At 45.3% G+C, this 20775-nt stretch overlaps 2 protein-coding genes across 7 annotated transcripts in view; one reads left to right on the forward strand and one right to left on the reverse strand.

Annotated features, from left to right (window-relative positions):
* LOC119964441 overlaps window positions 1-11575 on the forward strand; it is a 46113-nt gene extending 34538 nt beyond the window's left edge. For 2 of the 3 annotated variants that reach the window (XM_038793918.1, XM_038793920.1), the window contains exon 6: window positions 11392-11575. In XM_038793918.1, coding sequence (XP_038649846.1) covers window positions 11392-11524 — 133 coding nt within the window. In that variant the 3' untranslated portion in view covers window positions 11525-11575. Of the gene's footprint in view, window positions 1-62; window positions 1754-11391 lie in introns of those variants that run through there. The other variant, XM_038793919.1, reaches the window with a different exon arrangement.
* LOC119964442 (phospholipid phosphatase-related protein type 5-like) overlaps window positions 660-20775 on the reverse strand; it is a 178407-nt gene continuing 158291 nt past the window's right edge. The window contains exons 6-8 of one of the 4 annotated variants that reach the window (XR_005460301.1): window positions 6031-6075; window positions 2721-4479; window positions 660-2394 (exon numbers count right to left, since the gene is read on the reverse strand). Coding sequence is in view for 2 of the 4 variants with exons in the window: in XM_038793921.1 (XP_038649849.1) it covers window positions 2368-2394; window positions 6031-6075 (72 nt within the window). In the remaining 2 variants the exon portion in view is untranslated. The remainder of the gene's footprint in view (window positions 2395-2720; window positions 4480-6030; window positions 6076-20775) is intronic. The other 3 variants (XR_005460302.1, XM_038793921.1, XM_038793922.1) reach the window with 3 other exon arrangements.

A 20775-nucleotide genomic window follows, 5' to 3' on the forward strand; every position in this document is an offset into this window, starting at 1 on the left:
GATCTATGTTGTCAACCTGGCTGACTTGTTTTATTATCAAACTCTGTTGTTACTTTTTGTAGCCTTTTAAAGGAAAACCGCAGAACAAAAGAAATAAACAGCAAACAGCTCAAAGAAGCCTTATTTCTGTACTTACAAAAAACAAAGGAAATGCTTTAAGCTGGAAATGTAACTTTTAAAAAGAAAAATTGGATAATTCCAATAACTTTTACAAACAGTGTTTGATAGATTTATCTCATGATACCAGTTCCTTTAAGAATTCCTTGATTTGTATGTATGTATGTGTATGTTTACAGGATTTACCAAGTGACATGTGATAGCAGCATTATTACAAAGAAACATAAATAATGTTTAAAAATGTGGGCTTTACCTAGGAATTTGGAAGGGATATGATTTTTCAATACTTTTTATTCCTCGAGCATTACTCCCGTCTGCATAGTAACTCCTGTCTTTCTTACTACTTGATTGTAAAGAACTCTGCTATACTGTATAAGTGTGTGCAGGTTTGACTTTTCTTGCTGTGTCTCCATTGATTTCTTTGTTTGACCCTTATGAAAATCACTGTCGAGTGAACTACACAGATAAAAAAAAGTTGCTTCAACGACTGTCACCATTGCAAGTTCGAGGATAACTGTAATCAAGATGGTGAAGGCCAGGAATTCCAACATAATTTTAATAAACATTATATAGCCAATAATAATTTTCAATCGTGCTGGTAAATTACAGTTCAGTGTATTTTTCTTGGAATATTTACTACATTACAGTATGTCAAAATTATAATTTTATAAAATATAAGAATCTGTACCAAATCATATAAAGAATGGTTAAAGGATAGTGCATCAGTACAGTTCAAACATGTCCTGACTCTTCTGAAGGCAGTGACATATGCTGAGTTTTGTTTCTGTTGTCAATGGAGATAATAATGCTCAATGGAAAGTTAATGGGTTGGAGGCATCAGAGTTGAGCCTGAACCTTCTATTTTTTGATAGGCCACTGGGTAGCAATCAAAGCTCAGAATCCTTTGCTGGTTTCCCTCTTTTGCCCCAACCCCACCATGCTAAGGTTAATTGTATCATTCTGTATCACTGCCTTACCTAAGATCCAGGAGGTCTTGTGACACAGTGGTAGCATCCCTATCTCTGGACCAGTGGCTCAGGATTTAAGTCCGACACTAGGACATGTTGGCCATGGAAGGACTGATCATAACATAGTCCAACAGCTCAGGAATCCTTCCACCACTCACCCACTATTCCCCAAAAAGGGGAAAAAGTGTGTGTGTGTGAAGATGCACTTCAAAAAAAATTAAGAACTGGGATTGAAATGTGAAGTGACAGCAAATTACCTAGCTTATTACCTACTGAGCTCATGCGAGAGCTAATATTATGAACCTTATATATTCAATTGTTATGAAAATGCTATGAAGGTGCTTTAATGTAACTGTTTATCAACCCACTTTGTTGAATGTTGTTTGGAGGACATATGGAAAGCAGAATGTAATTTAATTCACAATATGTTACTTTTGTAATTGTTTTCGATAGCAAAACAATCTATCTTATACATATATTATGCTATTTATAAAATTGTATTCACTATAAAATTTGGTAAATAATTACAGCCTTATTTATATTTTAATGGGACAGAAGAGTGGCTGATAGTCTCTACCAACATGGAAATTCAAATAAGGCAGTATCTTGCACACTGAATTGTACAGTAAAAAAAGATCCAACATAATTGCAGAATTAAAGTAAAGCCTTACTGTGTTGTCCAGCTTTGAGTTACTTTTTCACACTCACTGTAGTAACAGAAATAAAATTTACTGACCGCCATAATGACAAAGAATAATGAGAGTTTTATAAATCACAATGCTTTTCATGCAGTATTGCTTAACAAATATTCAGTATTTCTTGCAGCACAAAGAATACAAAATAGGCATTTCTTTCAAAAAGATTTCTGTATGCTTTTTGTTTTTGTTTTTTTTTAAAAAAAAGCATTAATTGCACCTGAAAGTTTAGGACAGCTTATGTGTTTCATAGTTTAGCAATAACCAGAAAATGTTGGAACATTAGTCTATGCAAGGGGGGGGAAAGAGACACAGATCAATGCCAAATCTGTGCAAGGGGGGGAAAAAAGAGACACAGATTAATGCCAAATGTATACTTTCTGTCCCTCCAAAATGGTGCAATGTGCTTGAATTACTACAAATGTCCTGTTTACTACCAAAATCACTTTTATCTTGTGAAGGAATGACCAATACGCTGAAGGTGTCATGTTAAGTGATACTGTATCTTGGTATTCATCCCAAACGTGAGCATTGAAAGGTAAATCATGAAGATGCCCAATGTGCAGGACCAAGCTTCAGGTTGAAGATCATGTGACTTCTGCAAATGCGTGATTCTGCAAAATGGAAAATAGTGAACTTAATTCCATTATCACTGAGTGCAAAGATACGTGTTTTATAGTTACTCAGTAAGTAAGCAGGTTAACAGTCACATCTTGCATTTAACCTACTTGTTGTTTAAAAAAAACATTTATAAAAAGTAAATTTCAAATTTATGTTTGCTGTATCAACCCGTTCATCGTTTTTCAGTGTGCTATTATAAATGTTGTTATAAATTCATTTGCTTGGAGGCCTGATTCAGAAATAAAAATCTTAATTTAATAGGTATAACTATAAATCTGAAGTCTGCATGCAGCAGAAGATCATACTGTTGCCTTTTTACCTTTCATTGTTTAAATAATTAGGTTATCAAATCTGTTTAAATGACAACATTCTGCTGAATGTATTATCCAGTTTGTTAAAGTGCCTGAGAAATGCCTCCCCTGATTGAGAACCATAGGTATAGATAACCTCTGTAACATTGCTATTTCCAATTGGCACAAAGTTATAACAGTGCAGAAAATATTAAAGCACTTCATAATTCCAATATGGGGACTTCAGATAATCAAAAACAGTAGAGAAAATGAAGTAGCTAGTTGCTAATCCTTGCAAGAATGACTGCAGGTAGGGTTCCCACACCGGCTGTCGAGCCTCTCGATACCGGACAGTAAATCAGGTTGTTGTGGGGCATTGGCAGTTGAAGAATAATTCAGCCCAACGGATATTGGAAGATCAGCATTTTCATAGAAAACCCGATTGCATCTCATTCAAATGTCCTACGCGCCTTGTCATGGAGGTTGCATACACTGCCTTGTTCAACCAACAATCAGTCCAGCTAACATGGGTTATGCCTGATGAGTGGCATCCTTCTGCAATTCATTCATCTTCCCAGTTGAGGCTACTTGGATCTAAGTTTAAAATGTCTGTGTGTGGTAGAGCTGGAACTTGAGGGCAAGAATTCCAGGAAGTAGCTGAAGATTTTGGGGTCATGGTTCGCAATTATGATGGGCAACAAGAAAAATTGAGTTTGGTTATAGTAGACGAACTTTGGAGTTCTGGACTTCTTTTTCTAGAGATTCTTAATCTGTCCCATTTGTTTCAGTCTGAGTAACCTGCAGTTTAGGCTATTGGCAGGAAGGGAAGGAGGCGCACTATTAACTTCACCACAATGGTAGAATTCTGTCTCGTTTTGCTAGATTCTCTGAATTATAGAGATTGGAAGAGGATGGTAACATGCTCCTTCCTGCCCCTCCCCCTTCCCCCAACCCATCTCATGAAATGGCAACATACACAGATTTTCAAATTCAGGAGGAAAATATGGCAGCTCTCTGTATTCTCTCCCAAGGCCAGTTGATGACTTTACTGCTGAAGAATACGATCAGTAGTTTCATGCACAATTTGCTGATGCGACTGGACCATGTTCCAGCTAAACCAATTTTCCAGACAGATAGCGGAGTAGGCAACAAGGGTTTGCACAAACGCATCCTTACACTGGGACTTGGACCTTCCATCCATTTGCATGAGGTACTAGATTACTGCAGTATTGTGTGTGCCAATCAGAACGGAATGAGCTTTTAGATGGAAAGTTGCAACATCACTCTTGAATACCAACAGGCCCAACACTGAGTTCTGGTGTCTTTGTCATCGGAATGCATTGGCGCATAATTGAGCATCTATAACACGGAGGGCATCAGGAATGGAAAGCACTTGTAATGCCACACATCTGCTACTATATATTTCTAATTGTGCCACCACTGGGAGGTTTCAACAAATGGAAGTGTTTTGTACTGTCCGCTTATTGCCTAGTCTTAATTTCCCTTGAGAAGGTGGTGCCACCTTCTTGAACTTCTGTAGTCCATGTGGTGTCGATAACCCACAGTGCTGTTCGGAAGCAAGTTCCAAGATTTTGATCCAGTGACAGCGAAGGAACGGTGATATAGTTCCAAATCAGGATGGTGTGTGGCTTGGAGGGGAATATGAAATGGCGGCGTTCCCATGCATCTGCTGCCCTTGTCCTTCGAGGTGGTAGCGGTCGCAGGTTTGGAGGACGCTGTCGAAGGAGCCGTGGCGAGTAGCTGCGGTTGATCTGGTAGATGGTACAACTGTGAAAGGAATGGAAAATTGTCAACATTGCGCACCTAACTGAGAGCTGGAAAGGTTCCATGTTGGCACTGTGGGTGTGTAAAATGAATCCATCTCACCAACATTCTATTCCAATGTGGTACAAGGTTTGTGAAATTCTGCAATGTAGCCTTGGGGGAGGGGGGGTGGGATAGCTCTTCCTGTTTCAGTTTGGGGTCGTGTTTCAGTTTGGGGTCTGTCTTTAATGAAATATTGCAGTTACATTTCACCCAAAGTATGACTTATACCCCTAATGAGTCCAAATTATCTATGACTGAAATTCAAGTCAATTTGTGTATTGCCACAAAGGAGATTGACAAATGAACGCAACCTTTAAGAACTTAGTCATGTAATTATCATTAAAAGGCCCTTGGCAAATAAATTTCTTGCAGAGGTAAGTTTAGAAGAATAAGAGGGGATTTCATTGAAGCGTATGAGTTCTGACAGGGCTGGGCAGACTGGATATAGGGCTGATGTTTCCTCTGGCTGGGGAGAGGGTCTAGAATGAGGGGCCACAATCTCAGGATTTAGCCTAGGCCATTTAGGGCTGAGATTAGGAGAAACATCTTCTCTCAGAGGATGGCAAACCCATGGCATTCTCTACCACACAAGGCTGTGGAAGCCCAATCACAATGTATATAAGAAAGAAATAGATTTCTACACATGAAAGGCATAGAGGTATATAGGGAGAGAATGGGAGTAAGGCGTTGAGGTAGAGGATCAGGCATGATAATGCCTTGATGGGCTGAATGGCCTAGTCCTGCTTTCTATGTTTCTGTGTAAGGGAAATGAAAGTACTTTCCACCTATGCTTAGAAATGATGATTGGGTTGCTTTTGAGAGTTAACAGCTGGCCAATATTCTGCCTTGGACTTGTAAATGACAAGCATCACCCAAGTGGCAGGCAATGACTATCTCCAACAAGACAGGATCTGACTATCACCACTTGACATTCAATGGATTTTCATTGCTTCATCCCCCATTACCATTGGCCAACAACTGGATGTGACCATCCATATAAATACTGTTGATACACGGGCAGTTCAGAAGCTGGGAATTCTGCAGCGACAAACTCACCTCCTCACTCCCCAAAGCATGATGTGGAGATGCCGGCGTTGGACTGGGGTGATCACAGTAAGAAGCCTTACAACACCAGGTTAAAGTCCAACAGGTTTGTTTCAAATCACTAGCTTACGGAGCACCTTCCTGAGGTGAATGGACCTGAGGAAGGAGCTGTGCTCCGAAAGCTAGTGATCTGAAACAAACCTTTTGGACTTTAACCTGGCGTTGTAAGACTTCTTACTGTGCTCTCCCCAAAGCATGTTCACCATCTACAAGGAGTGCAATGGAATACTCCTCCACTTGCCTGGATGAGTGCAGTGCCAACAACACCCAAGAAGCTCGACACCATCCAGGACAAAGCAATCTGCTTGATTGGCACCCCATCCGCCACCTTATATATTCATTCCTTCTACGATAAATGTATAATGACGGCAATGTGCATTATCTACAAGATGCACAGCGGCAACTCACCAAGGCTCCTCTGACAGCACCCTCCAAATCCGTGACCTCTGCCACCTAGAAGAACAAGGGCAACAAATGCATGGAACACACCATTTGCAAGTTTCCCTCCAAGCCACACATCATCCTGACTTGGAAACATGTTGCTATTCCTTCACTGTCTCTGGGTGAATATCCTGGAACTCCTTCCTTAACAGCACTGTGCGTTTACCTACACCACATGGACTGCAGCCGTTCAAGAAGGTGACTCACCACCACCACCTCAAGGGCAATTAAGGATGGACAATAAATGCTCTAGACAGCGATGCCCACATTCCAGGAAATAATTTTTTTTTAAACTAAGGGTGTAAGGAAAGTTAAGAACACAGTTCTCAGTACAAGGGCGAGGATGTGGGGTGCGATTTAGCCACTGTTGCGCCGGCGTGGATTTGGATGTGCCAGTTAAATATGGAAGAGGCCAAAATCGGGATCTGTATCGGGTTCAAATCAGTTCGCCACCCCACCAGCCCTCTCCTGTTGGCAGGTTCTGGATCCCGCCCTAACATGGCGAGAAGTTAATTCACCCCATTAGCACCGCTCTCAATCTCTTTAGCAAAATGGAAGTCCAGTGTAACGGGCTCCCATGAATTAACCAGCTCCCCAGTGAGAGATCATACAGACGTCATTAGGTTCTCCTTTATAATTGATTTGATTGATTGTCAATTGTCACATGTACCGAAGTGCAGTGTAACGTATTTTTCTGAGGCCGAGGAACGTACACAGAACGTACATAGTAGACACAAGATTTAAAGCATTAAACTGGCACAATGGCTGCTGAGGGAGTGAGTAGACATTCCCATTGGAGGGACCGGGTGCGCTACCCTGTTCTGCCCACTGCAGTTGTGACGTGCAAGAATCAGGAAGGGGGAATCAGAGGAACTGAAGACTCCTGTCCTCTCCCTGGTGACAGGTACCAGGTTGGCCTCCAGCGCTTCCACCTCCTGGACGGTGCCCATAGGGCCATGGGATGGAGGGGCAGCTGGAGTGAGTCATGCGGCTTTGCCAGCCCTGGTGGCTCCCCATCGTCTACACAATGGCGTTGACACTCCCAGCGATGGTTCTCAGTGGGCCATTGATGAGACCATCAATTCACAAGACACGTGATTGGAAGTGAACCGGGGTTTTAATAATCTTACAACAGAGCCTGCCTGCGACGAGATGAACTGGCAGCAGGCTCACGACTTCAGAGCTTTATACTTCCGGTTAGTGGGAGGCGCCAAGGGTGGAGCCTAGTACAAACTCCTCATCTCCCCCTATGGGCAGAGCCGCGCAACGGCTCGCATACAGAGCCCACAAGGACACAATACATATAATAGAACACAGTGTGAATTACTAGGTTTATAATTCACCACAGCCATGCTCTGTAGTGCCCCACCAATGTTCCCCTGTGTCTGGGACTTCTCCACGCTATTCAGACATAATGTCAAGGCCCTCACCCATGGCTGTCACTGACTAAGCCATGCCTTGGTCACCACTACTGAGCACGCGGGGAAGTAGTGGCAGAGTTGTAATGTCACTGTACTAGTAATCCAGAGACCCAGGGCAATGTGCTGGGGTCCTGAGTTTGAATCCCATTATGGCAGATGGTGAAATTTGAATGCAATAAAAATAAATCTGAATTTAAAAGTCTAATGATGACCATGAAATCATTGCAGATTGTTGTAAAAACCCATCTGGTTCACTAATGTCCTTCAGGGAAGGAAATCTGCTGACCTTATCCGGTCCGGCCTGCATGTTATTCCAGATCCACACACTCCTGACTCTTAACTGCCCCACTTAAATTACCGAGCAAGCACTCGGTTCAAGGGCAATTAGGGATGGGAAACAAATGGTGGCCCAGTCAGTGACACCCACATCCCAAGAACAAATTTTTAAAAGCACTGGCATCGTGCTCCAGGCTCTCCACTGCGATTGCCAGCTTAGCAGTGTTGGCCTCGGGCCACGCATTGCCGGCGCCACCTCCTGTGCCCGTAGCCTTTGGCACACCTCCAATCGCTGGAGTATCGCTTATACAGGGCCGGCTCAAGGTACCGGCAACTCGGGCAGTCGCCCGGGGCGCCATGTGCTAGGGGCGCCGCGTAAAAGACTCGGGTACCGCGCATGCGCAGTTGGGCCAGTGCCAACCAGCGCATGCGCAGTGGCCGCCCTCCCTCAGGCCGCCCCGCACAAACATGGCGGATGGATCCAGGCTCGCCGGTGGTCACTCCGGCCCCCCCCCTTGGGCCCCCTCCGGCCCCCTCCCCCGGCCCGCCCCGCCCACTCCGCCCCCCACGCCCCCCCCCCCCCCCCCCGGCCCTGCCACCCCCCACCCCCCCCAAGGGCGCCGAAGTTCAGCTTGCCCGGGGCGCCAGCAACCCTAGGGCCGGCGCTGCGCTTATATCCCCTCTTGTGCCTTAGTGTCTGCATCAGCTCCAGGATAACCTTATCCGGAGGCTTGACATCTGACTGGGACGCAGTCCTCAGATCCAGCAGACCTCCGACTGCTGACTTCCTTGGATATTCCTGCGACCATCTGAGCATCAGGAACTGTGTGGTGCTCGCCAGATTGTGCCACAGATGCCTGTCCACTAAAGTCGCCCACTGAAGTGTGTGTGCCTCTGCGCTGGTGGAAGGTGAGGAGGATAGCTGTGTCACATCAATTATGAAGGGCATGGACAGGGTGGATAGGGAGCAGCTGTTCCCCTTAGTTGAATGGTCAGTTTCGAGGGAACACAGGTTCAGTGTGAGGGGCAGGAGGTTCAGGGGGTATTTGAGAAAAATCTTTTAATTCACTGTCTGGAAGGGTGGTAGTGGCTGGTTTCCTCACAGAACTACCTGGATGAATTAGACATTCTGAATTCTCCCTCTGTGTATCGAACACGCGCCGGAGTGTGGCGACTAGGGGATTTTCACAGTAACTTAATTTCAGTGTCAATGTAAGCCTACGTGTGACAATAATAAAGATTATTATTATGAGGATCACTTTGCATGTCATAACATTCAAGATAAGGGCAAAGTGCTGGCAAATGGGATTAGGTAAGCAGATCAGGTGTCTTTCAGGTGTGCGTACTGACTCGATGGGCCGAAGGGCCACTTCTGTACTGTATTACTTTGTGATCAATGGTGGTCTCCTCAGAGCTCTCTTCAGAGGTGTTCTCTTGGGTGCCATTCGGGGGCAACTCCGAATGGCCTGGCCCCATCAGTTGGAGATCCTGTGAGACAATGGGCATGTGGTCAGTGAGAGGGAAGGATAATTTTGTCTGACATGAACACTACACGTGAGACAGGTCATCTGTGTGAAGGGGCAGTGGATCCTCACCGCAGCGTTGCAGGACAACCTCACTGTCGGTGACCGCTCTCTCCTCTGTCAATCCCGCAATCTCCAGGGCCCGCTGCTCCTTAGGGGTGAGGAATCTGATATCTGCAATCCATCGCCTATCTGGGCCATTTCACACTTGTTGCGGATAGTTGCATTCATTATGCTTCAGTTTATCCGCTGCTGAAACCCTCATCAAACCTTTGTTACCTCTGGACTCCACTATTCTGATACTGCTATTCTACTTTCATCCTCCCTAAACTTGAGGTCATCCAACGCTCTGGTGCCTGTACCCTAATTCTCACCAACTCCCATTCCCCCATCTGTCCTGTTAGTGTTGACCCCGCGTCGACTCCCATTCTGGTGGACGCCTGAATTTTCAAATTCTCATCCGGGTGTTCAAAATCATTCATGACCCCCACCCTACCACATCTCTGCAAACTCCTCCAGCCCAACATCAGATGAATTTGCTGTCAATATAAAAGTAAGTTTAATGTTGGTCTCTTGCTATCTATGCATAAATGTTACAGCAATTGCAAGCAAGGAGCAGATGCATGGTAAAATGTCAATGTCGAAAGTTGTCTATCCAAGTTGTAGATTCCGAGCTTAGCTATTGGAAAAGGACATTTTGTTGTCTGCCTTACCGTTGACTTGTAATGAATGACATGAAGTTGTGTATTTCATGGTATCTACCAATTAAACATGCCACAGAAAGCACCCTTTTCTCAATGTGACAGTTGATAATGAATGTCGTCCCCGGTACTGAAAATAAACTATGAGGGGGAGGGGGCCTCATTTCTTCAGGTATTAATTGTTGTTGAAGATCTTAATGCTGTGTTTTAAATTTTTTTTAAATCTTTCCATACAGTCTCTTTTTTTTTCTTAATGCAACTTTTATTTTCATCTCCAAGCCTGATTTGAAAATTGAATTCACTCATTTTAATTAGCATTTCTATCTCATTTATTGCACTGTTAATTTTGCCATATTTCAATTTGATTGGCTAAGGAGATTCTTTCGGGTCCCTTATACCCGGTGCCCCCTCACAGCACCATTTCACCTCACACTTTAAGCAATTGGTCAGACTAAAATAACTGAAATAATCTAAAAGTGCAAGATGTCTTCAGGTGTCTTTAGATGAAAAGCTTCAGCAAAATGGGGGCCTAATCGTGTTTTTACACTTTTTGCATTTCAAATAGTAAATTGGATAGCTAATTGCATGTAGAAATTCTGCATCTTAAGCGTAGAGATCCTGTACCTTAAGCAGGGAGAGTCACACCATTGATGATCACATTTTAAATTAAATTAAATGGCCACTAGTTATTAATATTCAATGTAGATTAACATAAACATTTTTTTCCATTGTACTGTAACTAAAACAGGCTTCATGTAAGTCTGCCACTGACTTAAAAGATGTCCACAAATCTCCTTATAAAAATGTCAAGATTAATTACTAACATTAAAAGGCTACTTTAAAACCAAAACTAATATTTGCTTCTGTTAACAAGGAACATTAAATATTCTAGCGAGCTGGTTTAGTGCCTGGACAATTTCAATTAGTGCAATGAAAGGTTCGGAATAGAAAATGTACTATTCGCGGTAATAAATGTAATAAGCTGTCTGTGTATAAAACATTAATAGGGTTCAGTTAAATAAAACAGACCATGAACACTTTTGTCCAGTTTTGGTTAATCTCGTATCTTATTAGTATCACAATGGTGAACCTATTCATTGTTTAATTGTGTAAAATATGACTTCTCGTTTGTACAGTTGCCTTTTTGAAACACGCACACACAAGATCTTTGAAGTTACTTACTAGCAAATCAGCACTGTGCTTTACGGCATTATTAAACTTTAATACTAAATGATCTCAAATGTTTATAATTCGTTACTTGCCTTTGTGCACGACACAGAAATGAAAGTGAACTAACAAAAGCAAAACCTAAAGCACTTCGTTGTACAGAGTTTATTGTTCCAAGATAGAAAGGCAGAACAAATGGAAACAGAAATGCCCTTGCTAATCCTGCCTTGTCTCACACAGAATTCTTGATGAAAAACAATTCTGGAAGGCAAAGATAATAAAGTCAGATGCTTTAGGAATGCTGAAACATCCACGCCAGCTAGCATCGAAAACAAAATACTCTTCAGAAGAGATTGCTGAAGACTACTGTTAAAGTTCCACGTGGCAATAATAATCTCTGTGGCTAACCTATATTTGATAACAAATAATTAAAGAAAGTTTTTTTTGAAAAATTGCTTTCTTGTTATCACCTGATTTCCCCCATCAAGTCTCGCAGGATAATTAAATGTGGAATTTAATCTGAGGCTTTATGAGCTGTTCTGGTTTCTCAATCTTCAATTTTGAATATTTTGCTTTAATTCACGCTAATTATTTACATGGCAATCCAAGGGGTCCCTTTGATGACTAATAGTATGGTTTAGACATCAGACAGGGGGAGGTGGTGGACTGGACTCGTAAAGAGACCCAGAGTAATGAATGAAAATCGCTTATTGTCACGAGTAGGCTTCAATGAAGTTACTGTGAAAAGCCCCTAATCGCCACATTCCGGCGCCTGTCCGGGGAGGCTGGTACTCTGGGGATCCAGATCCAGATTCAAATCCCACCATTGAAGGTAGTGGAATATGAATTCAATAAACAAAATCTGGAATTAAAAGTCTAATGATGACCATGAAGCCATAATCAATTGTTGTAAAATCCCATCTGGTTCACTAGAACCTTTAGAGAAGGAAATCTGCCATCCTTACCTGGTCTTGCCGACATATGACTCCTAACTGCCCCCTCAAGGGCAATTAGGATTGGGCAATAAATGCTGGCACAGTCTACGACGCCCATGTCCCATAAACAAATAAAAAAAGAGAGGTTGATATTATGGTCGATTGCAGAATTGGTGTAATCTGGTTTAAATACTAAGGTTAATTATAAGTAGAATTTTTGATGATCCATTTCTGTAGATAATCCAATTGGAAATTACAGAGAACCAGAGGGACCTTTGGTGTATGTCCAAAGATTCTTAAAGACAGCAAAATAAATACATCAGGTGGTTAAGAAGGTATAGAGGATACTTGCCTTTACTAGCCAAGGCATAGAATATAAGAGCACTGAAGTTATGATGAAGTTGTACAACGTGCTCGTTCGGCCATAGCTACAGTACTATGTACAGTTCTGATTGCCACACTATAGGGAGGATGTAATTACACTGGAAAGGGTGCAGAGTGTCATAATATCCAACCATGTATATAATGAGATGCAGACAGGTAGTGATTGACACAGAGGATGACCAGTAAGCATACAACACAGTACAGCCAATCATCAGACAGGACACTACCACTATAAAGCCAGAGGGCACTAGGTTTCCCGCTCTTTCGGGACCCAGCTACTGAGACAGTCAGAGTCCCCGAGCTAGCAAGTGCAAACACCATGCGGTAGCTAGTAAGTCTTGTCAGGCTACTACAAGGTCACCAGTCAGTTCAGTATAATGTCGACCCACAGCTGAATATGTATAGCAGTTATATAATTGAATAAAACAGTGTTGGATCTTCTCCAGTGTTAGACATCTGTTTCTAACTTCCCTGCATCGAGTGCAATCCACATCGAACCAATCTGCCTAACACATCATAGTACCAGAGTGATACTGATATTGATGGATCTACCTCAAGTGAATCAGCATTGACCAGCAAGCAGCCATCCAGCGACATGGAAAACATCCAGCCTCCTCCGCAACTCCGCATCTCCGGCAACCTCGGCGCCAACTGGAAAATCTTCAAGCAAAAGTTCCTCTTGTACATCGAGGCCTCCGACCTTGAGGCAGCATCGGATGCCAGGAAGATCGCGCTATTTCTCTCCACTGCAGGGGATCACGCCATCCATATCTACAACTCCCTTATGTTCGCTGACGGTGAAGACAAAACAAAATTCAAAACAGTCCTGCTGAAGTTCGACAGCAACTGCAACATTGAGGTGAATGAGAGCTTTGAACGGTACATCTTCCAGCAGAGGCTTCAGGGTAAGGATGAAACTTTTCACTCCTTCTTGACCCATCTCCGCATCCTAGCGCAGTCATGTAACTATGACTCAACGGCTGGTTCCATGATCCCGGATCAGATCGTTTTCGGCGTCCACTCTGACTCTCTGCAGCAGCAGCTCCTTAAAATCAAACAGTTGACCCTCTCTGTCGCTATTGAGACGTACGTTGTCCATGAGCATGCCAAGAATCGTTACTCCCACATCAGGGCGGCAGAAACTGCAAAACTGGCCTCTCACGAGGCGGAAAGGGTGCACGCCATCGCACAGATGCAGGGCCTGAGCATCGAGGACAGTGGCCGTTTTGCGCGCTTTTCCCAGATCCCTGCGCATGCGCGCCATGACCGAGTGGACGACGAGACCGATAACCCGACTGCGCAGGTGCGTACGTCGACCGACCACACTGCACATGTGCAATGGTGCACGGTATGCACTGAAGTCAGTGTCATGACGCATCCGAATTGTGGCTCCGCCCACTTAAAGCGGCAATGTCCGGCAAAAGGACACTGATGTCTCCAGTGTGGCAAGCTTGGCCACTACGCAGCCCTTTGCAGATCTGCTCCACCACTCAGCAGCCAGTGATCCCAGCTGCGGTGCAGAAGTGTCCACTCAATACAGCAAGGCATGCCAGATTCCGATCCCGACAGCCCAACAGACCCTGCTGCTGACTGCCTCAAGTCTTCATATCGGGTGGGCATCATAACCACACATGAGCTGGCCTCCACCACACCTGCGCAACACCTCTCGATCCTCAGTGTGGATCCAGACGACGAGTGGTGTGCTGTCCTCACAGTTAACAAGGCTCACATCCGATTTAAACTGGACACCGGCGCGTCTGCGAACCTCATCTTACAATCCGACCTCGACACCATCCAGGCCCGACCAAGCATTCGTCCACCGGCCTGCCAGCTCCTTGACTATAATGGCAATGCCATAGCTGCCAGTGGCTCGTGTCAACTAGAGGTATCCAACAAGGCGATCAAGGCAACATTACGGTTTGAAATCGTCAGGCCTGACAGGGCGTCCCTGCTCGGTGCTCGCGCCTGCAAGCTCCTGAACCTGGTTCAGCGAGTTCACACCATGTCATCGTCACCGGTGACGGCCTCACCCGATGGAAATTTGCAAGCTGACATAGACGACATTATCACGCAGTACCACAGCGTATTCGATGGAATGGGCACGCTCCCGTACCGATATAAAATCCTGCTCAAACCGAACGCCACCCCTGTAATTCATGCACCATGCCGGGTGCTGGCGCCCCTCAAGGATCGTCTGAAAAAGCAACTACAGGACCTCCAAGACCAGGGCATCATCTCGAAGGTCACAGAGCCAACAGACTGGGTCAGCTCCATGGTCTGCGTAAAGAAGCCATCAGGGGAGGTCTGCATTTGCATTGATCCTAAGGATCTAAACCGCAACATCATGCAGGAGCATTACCCGATCCCGAAACGTGAAGAGTTAACCAGTGAGATGGCTCATGCCAAATTCTTCACTAAGCTGGACGCCTCCCGGGGCTTTTGGCAAATACAGCTGGACACGTCCAGTCGCAAGCTGTGCACGTTCAACACCCCATTCGGTCGCTACTGCTATAACCGCATGCCTTTCGGCATCATATCTGCCTCCGAAGTGTTTCACTGCATCATGGAGCAGATGATGGAGGGCATCGAGGGGGTGTGAGTATACGTGGACGACGTGATTATCTGGTCCACAATGCCCCAGGAACACATCGCTCGCCTCAAGCAGGTCTTCCAGCGAATTCATGAACATGATCTCCAGCTCAACAGGGCCAAGTGCTCATTTGGTCAATCGGATATTAAGTTTCTAGGTGACCACATCTCGCAGCAGGGTGTGCGGCCAGACACCGACAAGGTCTTGGAGATCAACGCCATGAAGACCCCGGAGGACAAGAAGGCGGTCCTCCGCTTCCTCGGGATGTTCAACTTTCTCGGGAAATTCATTCCCAATATGGCATCCCACACCATGACCAACTCGTCAAGAAGTCAATGGAATTCCAGTGGCTGGCCACACATGAAGCGGAATATCGTGAGCTGAAGGCAAATCTCACCACAGCCCCAGTTCTAGCATTCTTCGACCCAACGAAGGAAACCAAGATATCAACTGATGCAAGCCAAGACGGCATTGGGGCAGTGCTGCTCCAGCGAGATGATTCCTCGTCCTGGGCTCCAGTGGCGTATGCCTCCAGGGCCATGACGCCCACTGAGCAACGGTATGCCCAGGTCGAAAAGGAGTGTCTGGGTCTCCTGACAGGGATAGTCAAGTTTCATGACTACGTTTACGGCCTGCCGAAATTGACAGTGGAAACGGACCACAGGCCTCTAGTCCACATAATCCAGAAGGATTTAAATGACATGACACCTCGGTTACAGCGAATTCTTCTTCGACTCCGTCGCTATGGCTTCGAAGTTGTCTACATGCCAGGCAAAGCGCTGAACATTGCAGATGCCCTATCCCGGTCCATCACCACACCATGTGAACAAGGTGACTTCATCTGTCACATAGAAGCGCAAGTGCAATTGTGTGCCACCAACCTCCAAGCCTCTGACGAACGGGTGTCCAAATTCGTGAGGAAACGGCCAAGGATCCTCGACTGCAGCGTTTGATGCAGCACCTTACCCATGGTTGGCAGAAAGGACAATGTCCCCAATTCTTTAACGTGAAAGACGAGCTGACGGTTGTGGAGGGAATCCTTATGAAACTCGACAGGATCATTATTCCTCAGAGCATGCAGGCTATGGTGCTGGGTCAAATCCATGAGGGTCACCTTGGAGTTGAGAAATGCCGACGCAGAGCTCGGGAGGCGGTTTATTGGCCGGGCATTAACCAGGACATTGCCAACACGGTCCTCAACTGCCCCACCTGTCAGAAGTTTAAACTGGCTCAACCCAAGGAAACACTGCAACAGCACGAGATCGTGACATCTCCGTGGTCCAAAGTATGTGTAGACCTTTTCCACGCCAAGGGGCGTGATTACGAACTCCTGGTCGACTACTTCTTCAGTTACCCAGAAGTGGTGAAACTGTCCGACCTCACGTCGAAGGCGGTCATCAAAGCCTGCAAAGAAACATTCGCCAGGCACGGGATACCACTCACGGTAATGAGTGACAACGATCAATGCTCTTACAGCCAAGAATGGTCTGATTTTGCACAGTCCTACAACTTCCGTCACGTTACCTCCGGTCCCCACCACCCGCAATCAAACGGGAAGGCCGAGAAAGGGGCCCATATTGTCAAGCGGTTGCTGTGCAAAGCTGCAGACTCAGGCTCCGACTTCAACCTGGCAATGCTGGCATTCAGTGCAACCCCATTGTCCAGTGGGTTGTCTCCAGCGCAGATGCTCATGAATCGCACATTGCGAAGCGTTCCATGCCCACCACCTGACAGCAGTGCTCCACCGGCCATCATACTTCCTCCAGACGTACCCTGCCACGAGACCACTGATCTGCCAACGATCCTGCCGGCCCACGCGACCACCGCGATGGCAGCGATCCCATCTATCCACGTGCAGGCGGCTCCTGATCCACCTCTGCGGCGATCGACAAGAATTCGTTGCCCACCACAAAGACTGAATCTGTAAACAGAACTTTTGTAAATTTTGTGACTGAATTAATCGATTTAACCTTTGTAAATATTGCTTTGTTTGCCATGTATCTGCACTATCGACACCTTCCCATGTATATACGTTTGTTCAAGCACCGTTTGTATATAGTCAGGCATATATATATATATACCTCAGTATTTATTTAATTAAAAAAAAGGGGGGGAGATGTCATAATATCCACTCATGTATATAATGAGAGGCAGACAGGCAGTGATTGACACATAGGATGACCAGTAAGCATACAATACAGTTCAGCCAATCACCAGACAGGACACTACCACTATAAAGCCAGAGGGCACTAGGTTTCCCGCTCTCTCGGGACTCAGCTACTGAGACAGTCAGAGTCCCCGAGCTAGCAAGTGCAAACACCATACGGTAGCTAGTAAGTCTGGTCAGGCTACTACAAGGTCACCAGTCAGTTCAGTATAATGTCGACCCACAGCTGAATATCTATAGCAGTTCTATAGTTGAATAAAACAGTGTTGGATCTTCTCCAGTGATAGACATCTGTTTCTAACTTCCCTGCATCGAGTGCAGTCCACATCGGACCAACCTGCCTAACACATCACAGAGAAGATTCACTAGGATGTTGCTGGGCTGCATTTCAGTGATGAAGAGAGACTGGTTCGGCTGGGGCTGTTTTCCTTAGAGGAGAGAAGAGTGAGGGGAGACCTGATTGAGGTGTACAATATTATGAGGGACTTGTATAGGGTAGATAGGAAAAAACTTTCCCCTTAGTAGAGGGATCAATAACTGGGGGGGGGGGGGGGGGGGGGGTATAGATTTAAGATAAAGGGCAGGAGATTTAGACAGTATTTGAGGAAAAACAGTTTCATCAGGGGACGGTGGGCAGCTGAACTCACTGACTGAAAGGAGAATAGAGGCATGAACCCTCACAGCATTTAGATGAGCACCTGAAATGGCATAGCATTTGGACTAAGGACCAAGTGCTGCAAATTGGGATTAGGATAGATAGGTGCTTGATGGCTGACACAGACACGATGGGCTGAAGGGCCTCTTATTGTGCTGTAAAACTATGACTCTACAATAATTCATCAGCTAAAGTCTGGGCTTCTGGGAAGCTATCAACCGTCGCCTCCTGTCACATGTATGCTGCATCGTGGGAACCTATCAGATGGTCAACAGTTTCTGACTGACTTAATGACTCTGGAGGGAACAGTTCCTAATATATTTTCAAAAATGTCTTCGAGATCAGCTTCATTTTGAGCAAACTGATGGGTTTACTGAAACAACCAGTATTTCATAGAAGGAGTAAAGAATATTTATTGTGTGAAATTATCAGTTTTTTAATTGTAAACTGTTACTACAAGAATTGGTGTTTGTCAAAGTAAGATACGGTTCTTCATTCTTAATTTAATCAAAAACAATTCCCTGCATGTAAGAATTAACTGAGTGCCATTTCTTACACATACATGGACGTCAACCTATGAAGACTGAGCTCACATCCTGTTACCTACATTGATGGTTATGTCAGTATGAACAAAATGCAAAAAGAAACATGTTGGCTTTTCAGTGGTTCGAAAGCAATGTTATTAACGTGACCAATTAAGAGCCAATAGCAACACCAAGTTTAGTGTGCACAATTTATTTAATTAGTATTTAACTCAAAGCAATTAGATGTCCATTCATAAAATAAATCAGTAATACAATATATTCTGGACTAAACTTTACTGTAGCCAGAGAATTCAGCTACATAGAAAGATTGGGGAATTTGTGCCTGTTCTCCTTGGAGAAAGCAAGGTTGAGAGGACGGCACAGTGGTTAGCACTGCTGCCTCACAGCGCCAGAGACCCGGGTTCAGTTCCGGCCTCGGGTGACTGTGCGGAGTCTGCACATTCTCCCCATGGCTGCGTGGGCTTCCTCAGGGTGCTCCGGTTTCCCCACACAGCCCAAAGAAATGAAGGTTAGGTGGATTGACCATACTAAGTTGCCCCTTAGGTTATGTGGGGGGTATGGGGTTAAAGCGGGGCGGGGGTGGGGGGGGGGTGGGAAAGAGTGCGCCAAAGGTAGGGTGCTCTTTCAGAAGATCGGTGCAAATTTGATGGGCCAAATGGCCTCCTGCACTATAGGAATTCTGTGAGAGGAGCTTTGATAAAGGTGTTCAAAATTATCAGGGGTTTGAACAGAGTACGGGGAGAAACACTTCCTGTTGGGTGGGAAAATCAAGAACCAGAAGACACAGATTTAAGGTAACTTTTTAAAATTGCTTTTAATTCTTTCACGGGATGTGGATGTCGCTGGCTGGCCCAGCATTTGCTACTCAGACCCAGCTTCCCTTGAACTGTGTAGCTTGCTGGGCAATTTCAAAAGTTAAAAGTCAACCACATTCCTGTGGCTCTGGAGTCATATGTAGGACAAACCAGATTTCCTTCCTTTAAAAGCTCAAGAGATCTGAGAAGATGGAGGTTTATTTATAATCAAAAGAAAAGGCCACAAAGCGGCATACAACATATAGGTCGCAACTGGGACTACCGATCACGTCGGTCCCAATCTGGACCGGCTTTTAAGGGTTGATTCCATGGGCCGCTGCCCATCAGTGGGGGAGCTCGCAATCCACGAGCCCCACATGGGGATCAATCGGGTCATCCCCATGGGTTTCATGAGGGCTTTTACATCCCTCCCCCCCTCCCCGAAATCTGAAGGTCCCACCAATGGGACAACACTGCCCCAATGCCATATGGGGAGGCGTCACATGTAAGTATGAGTGGTATTCATGGTACATCAGTAGCCTGGAGGATAATAGTTGGCTCTTTATTTTAGCAAATGCCTTTTCTTGTTGTGCCTTCCATGCCCATTTCTGGTGCTTCTTTAAGAGCACATGTAAAGGCACCAGTATGGTTGACAGTTGTGGAATCAATTTTCCATAATCGTTAGCGAGTCCGAGGAATGACCTTAGCACTGTCGCATTATCTGCCATTGGGGCCTGCTTGATGGCTTGGACTTTCTCTTCTACAGGGTGCAACCCATCTTTGTCAACCCAGTCATATATCCAAGATATATGACTTCTCTTGCCTCTTTTCAGGAAGACGCCTACTTCCACGAATCGGCAGAGGACTTCTAGATATTCTAGGCGTTCCTTCTCGGAGGCAATCAACACGTGGTACAGGTGCAACCCCGGAGAGTCCTTGTAGAATGCTTTCTACAACCTGCTAGGAAATGGCACATGCAGACGATACTCCAAACGGGAGCCTTGTGTACTCGTGTAAACCCCTGTCCGGTTACATATTTTATGGACGCCTTGCCCAACTCCAGGAGGTATTCATGGCTTATATCCAGCTTTGAGAAAGAATGGTCTCCAGCCAACTTCATGTAAAGATCTTCCCCGGCATGGGGTACTGGTCTACAATTAAGACCTTGTTGACTGTCATTTTATAGTCGCTGCACAAGTGGACAGTCTTGTCTGGCTTTGGCACTGGCACCACTGCTGCCACCCATTCTACAAATTGGACTGATTAATCTCCAATTCTCCAGCCGGCTCAGCTTGACTTCCATCTTTGATAGCAGGACATATGGGATTGGGCAGGCCCTGAAATACTTAGGTTGGGCATCCGGGTCAACGTAAATTTTAGCTGTGACTCCCTTTATCTTCCCTATGCCTTCCTGGAAGACTTCCGAGTATTTTTCCGGTACCTCCTCCAATCTGCCTGTACCCATTTTAAACATCTGTTGCGAATCTCGGCAGAGTATCTGTAACCAGTCACTGCCCAGAAGACTGGGTCCGTAACCCTGCTCCACTACCAGTG

This window comes from Scyliorhinus canicula, chromosome 4 (genome assembly GCF_902713615.1).
Source record: "Scyliorhinus canicula chromosome 4, sScyCan1.1, whole genome shotgun sequence".
NCBI classification, from domain to species: domain Eukaryota; kingdom Metazoa; phylum Chordata; class Chondrichthyes; order Carcharhiniformes; family Scyliorhinidae; genus Scyliorhinus; species Scyliorhinus canicula.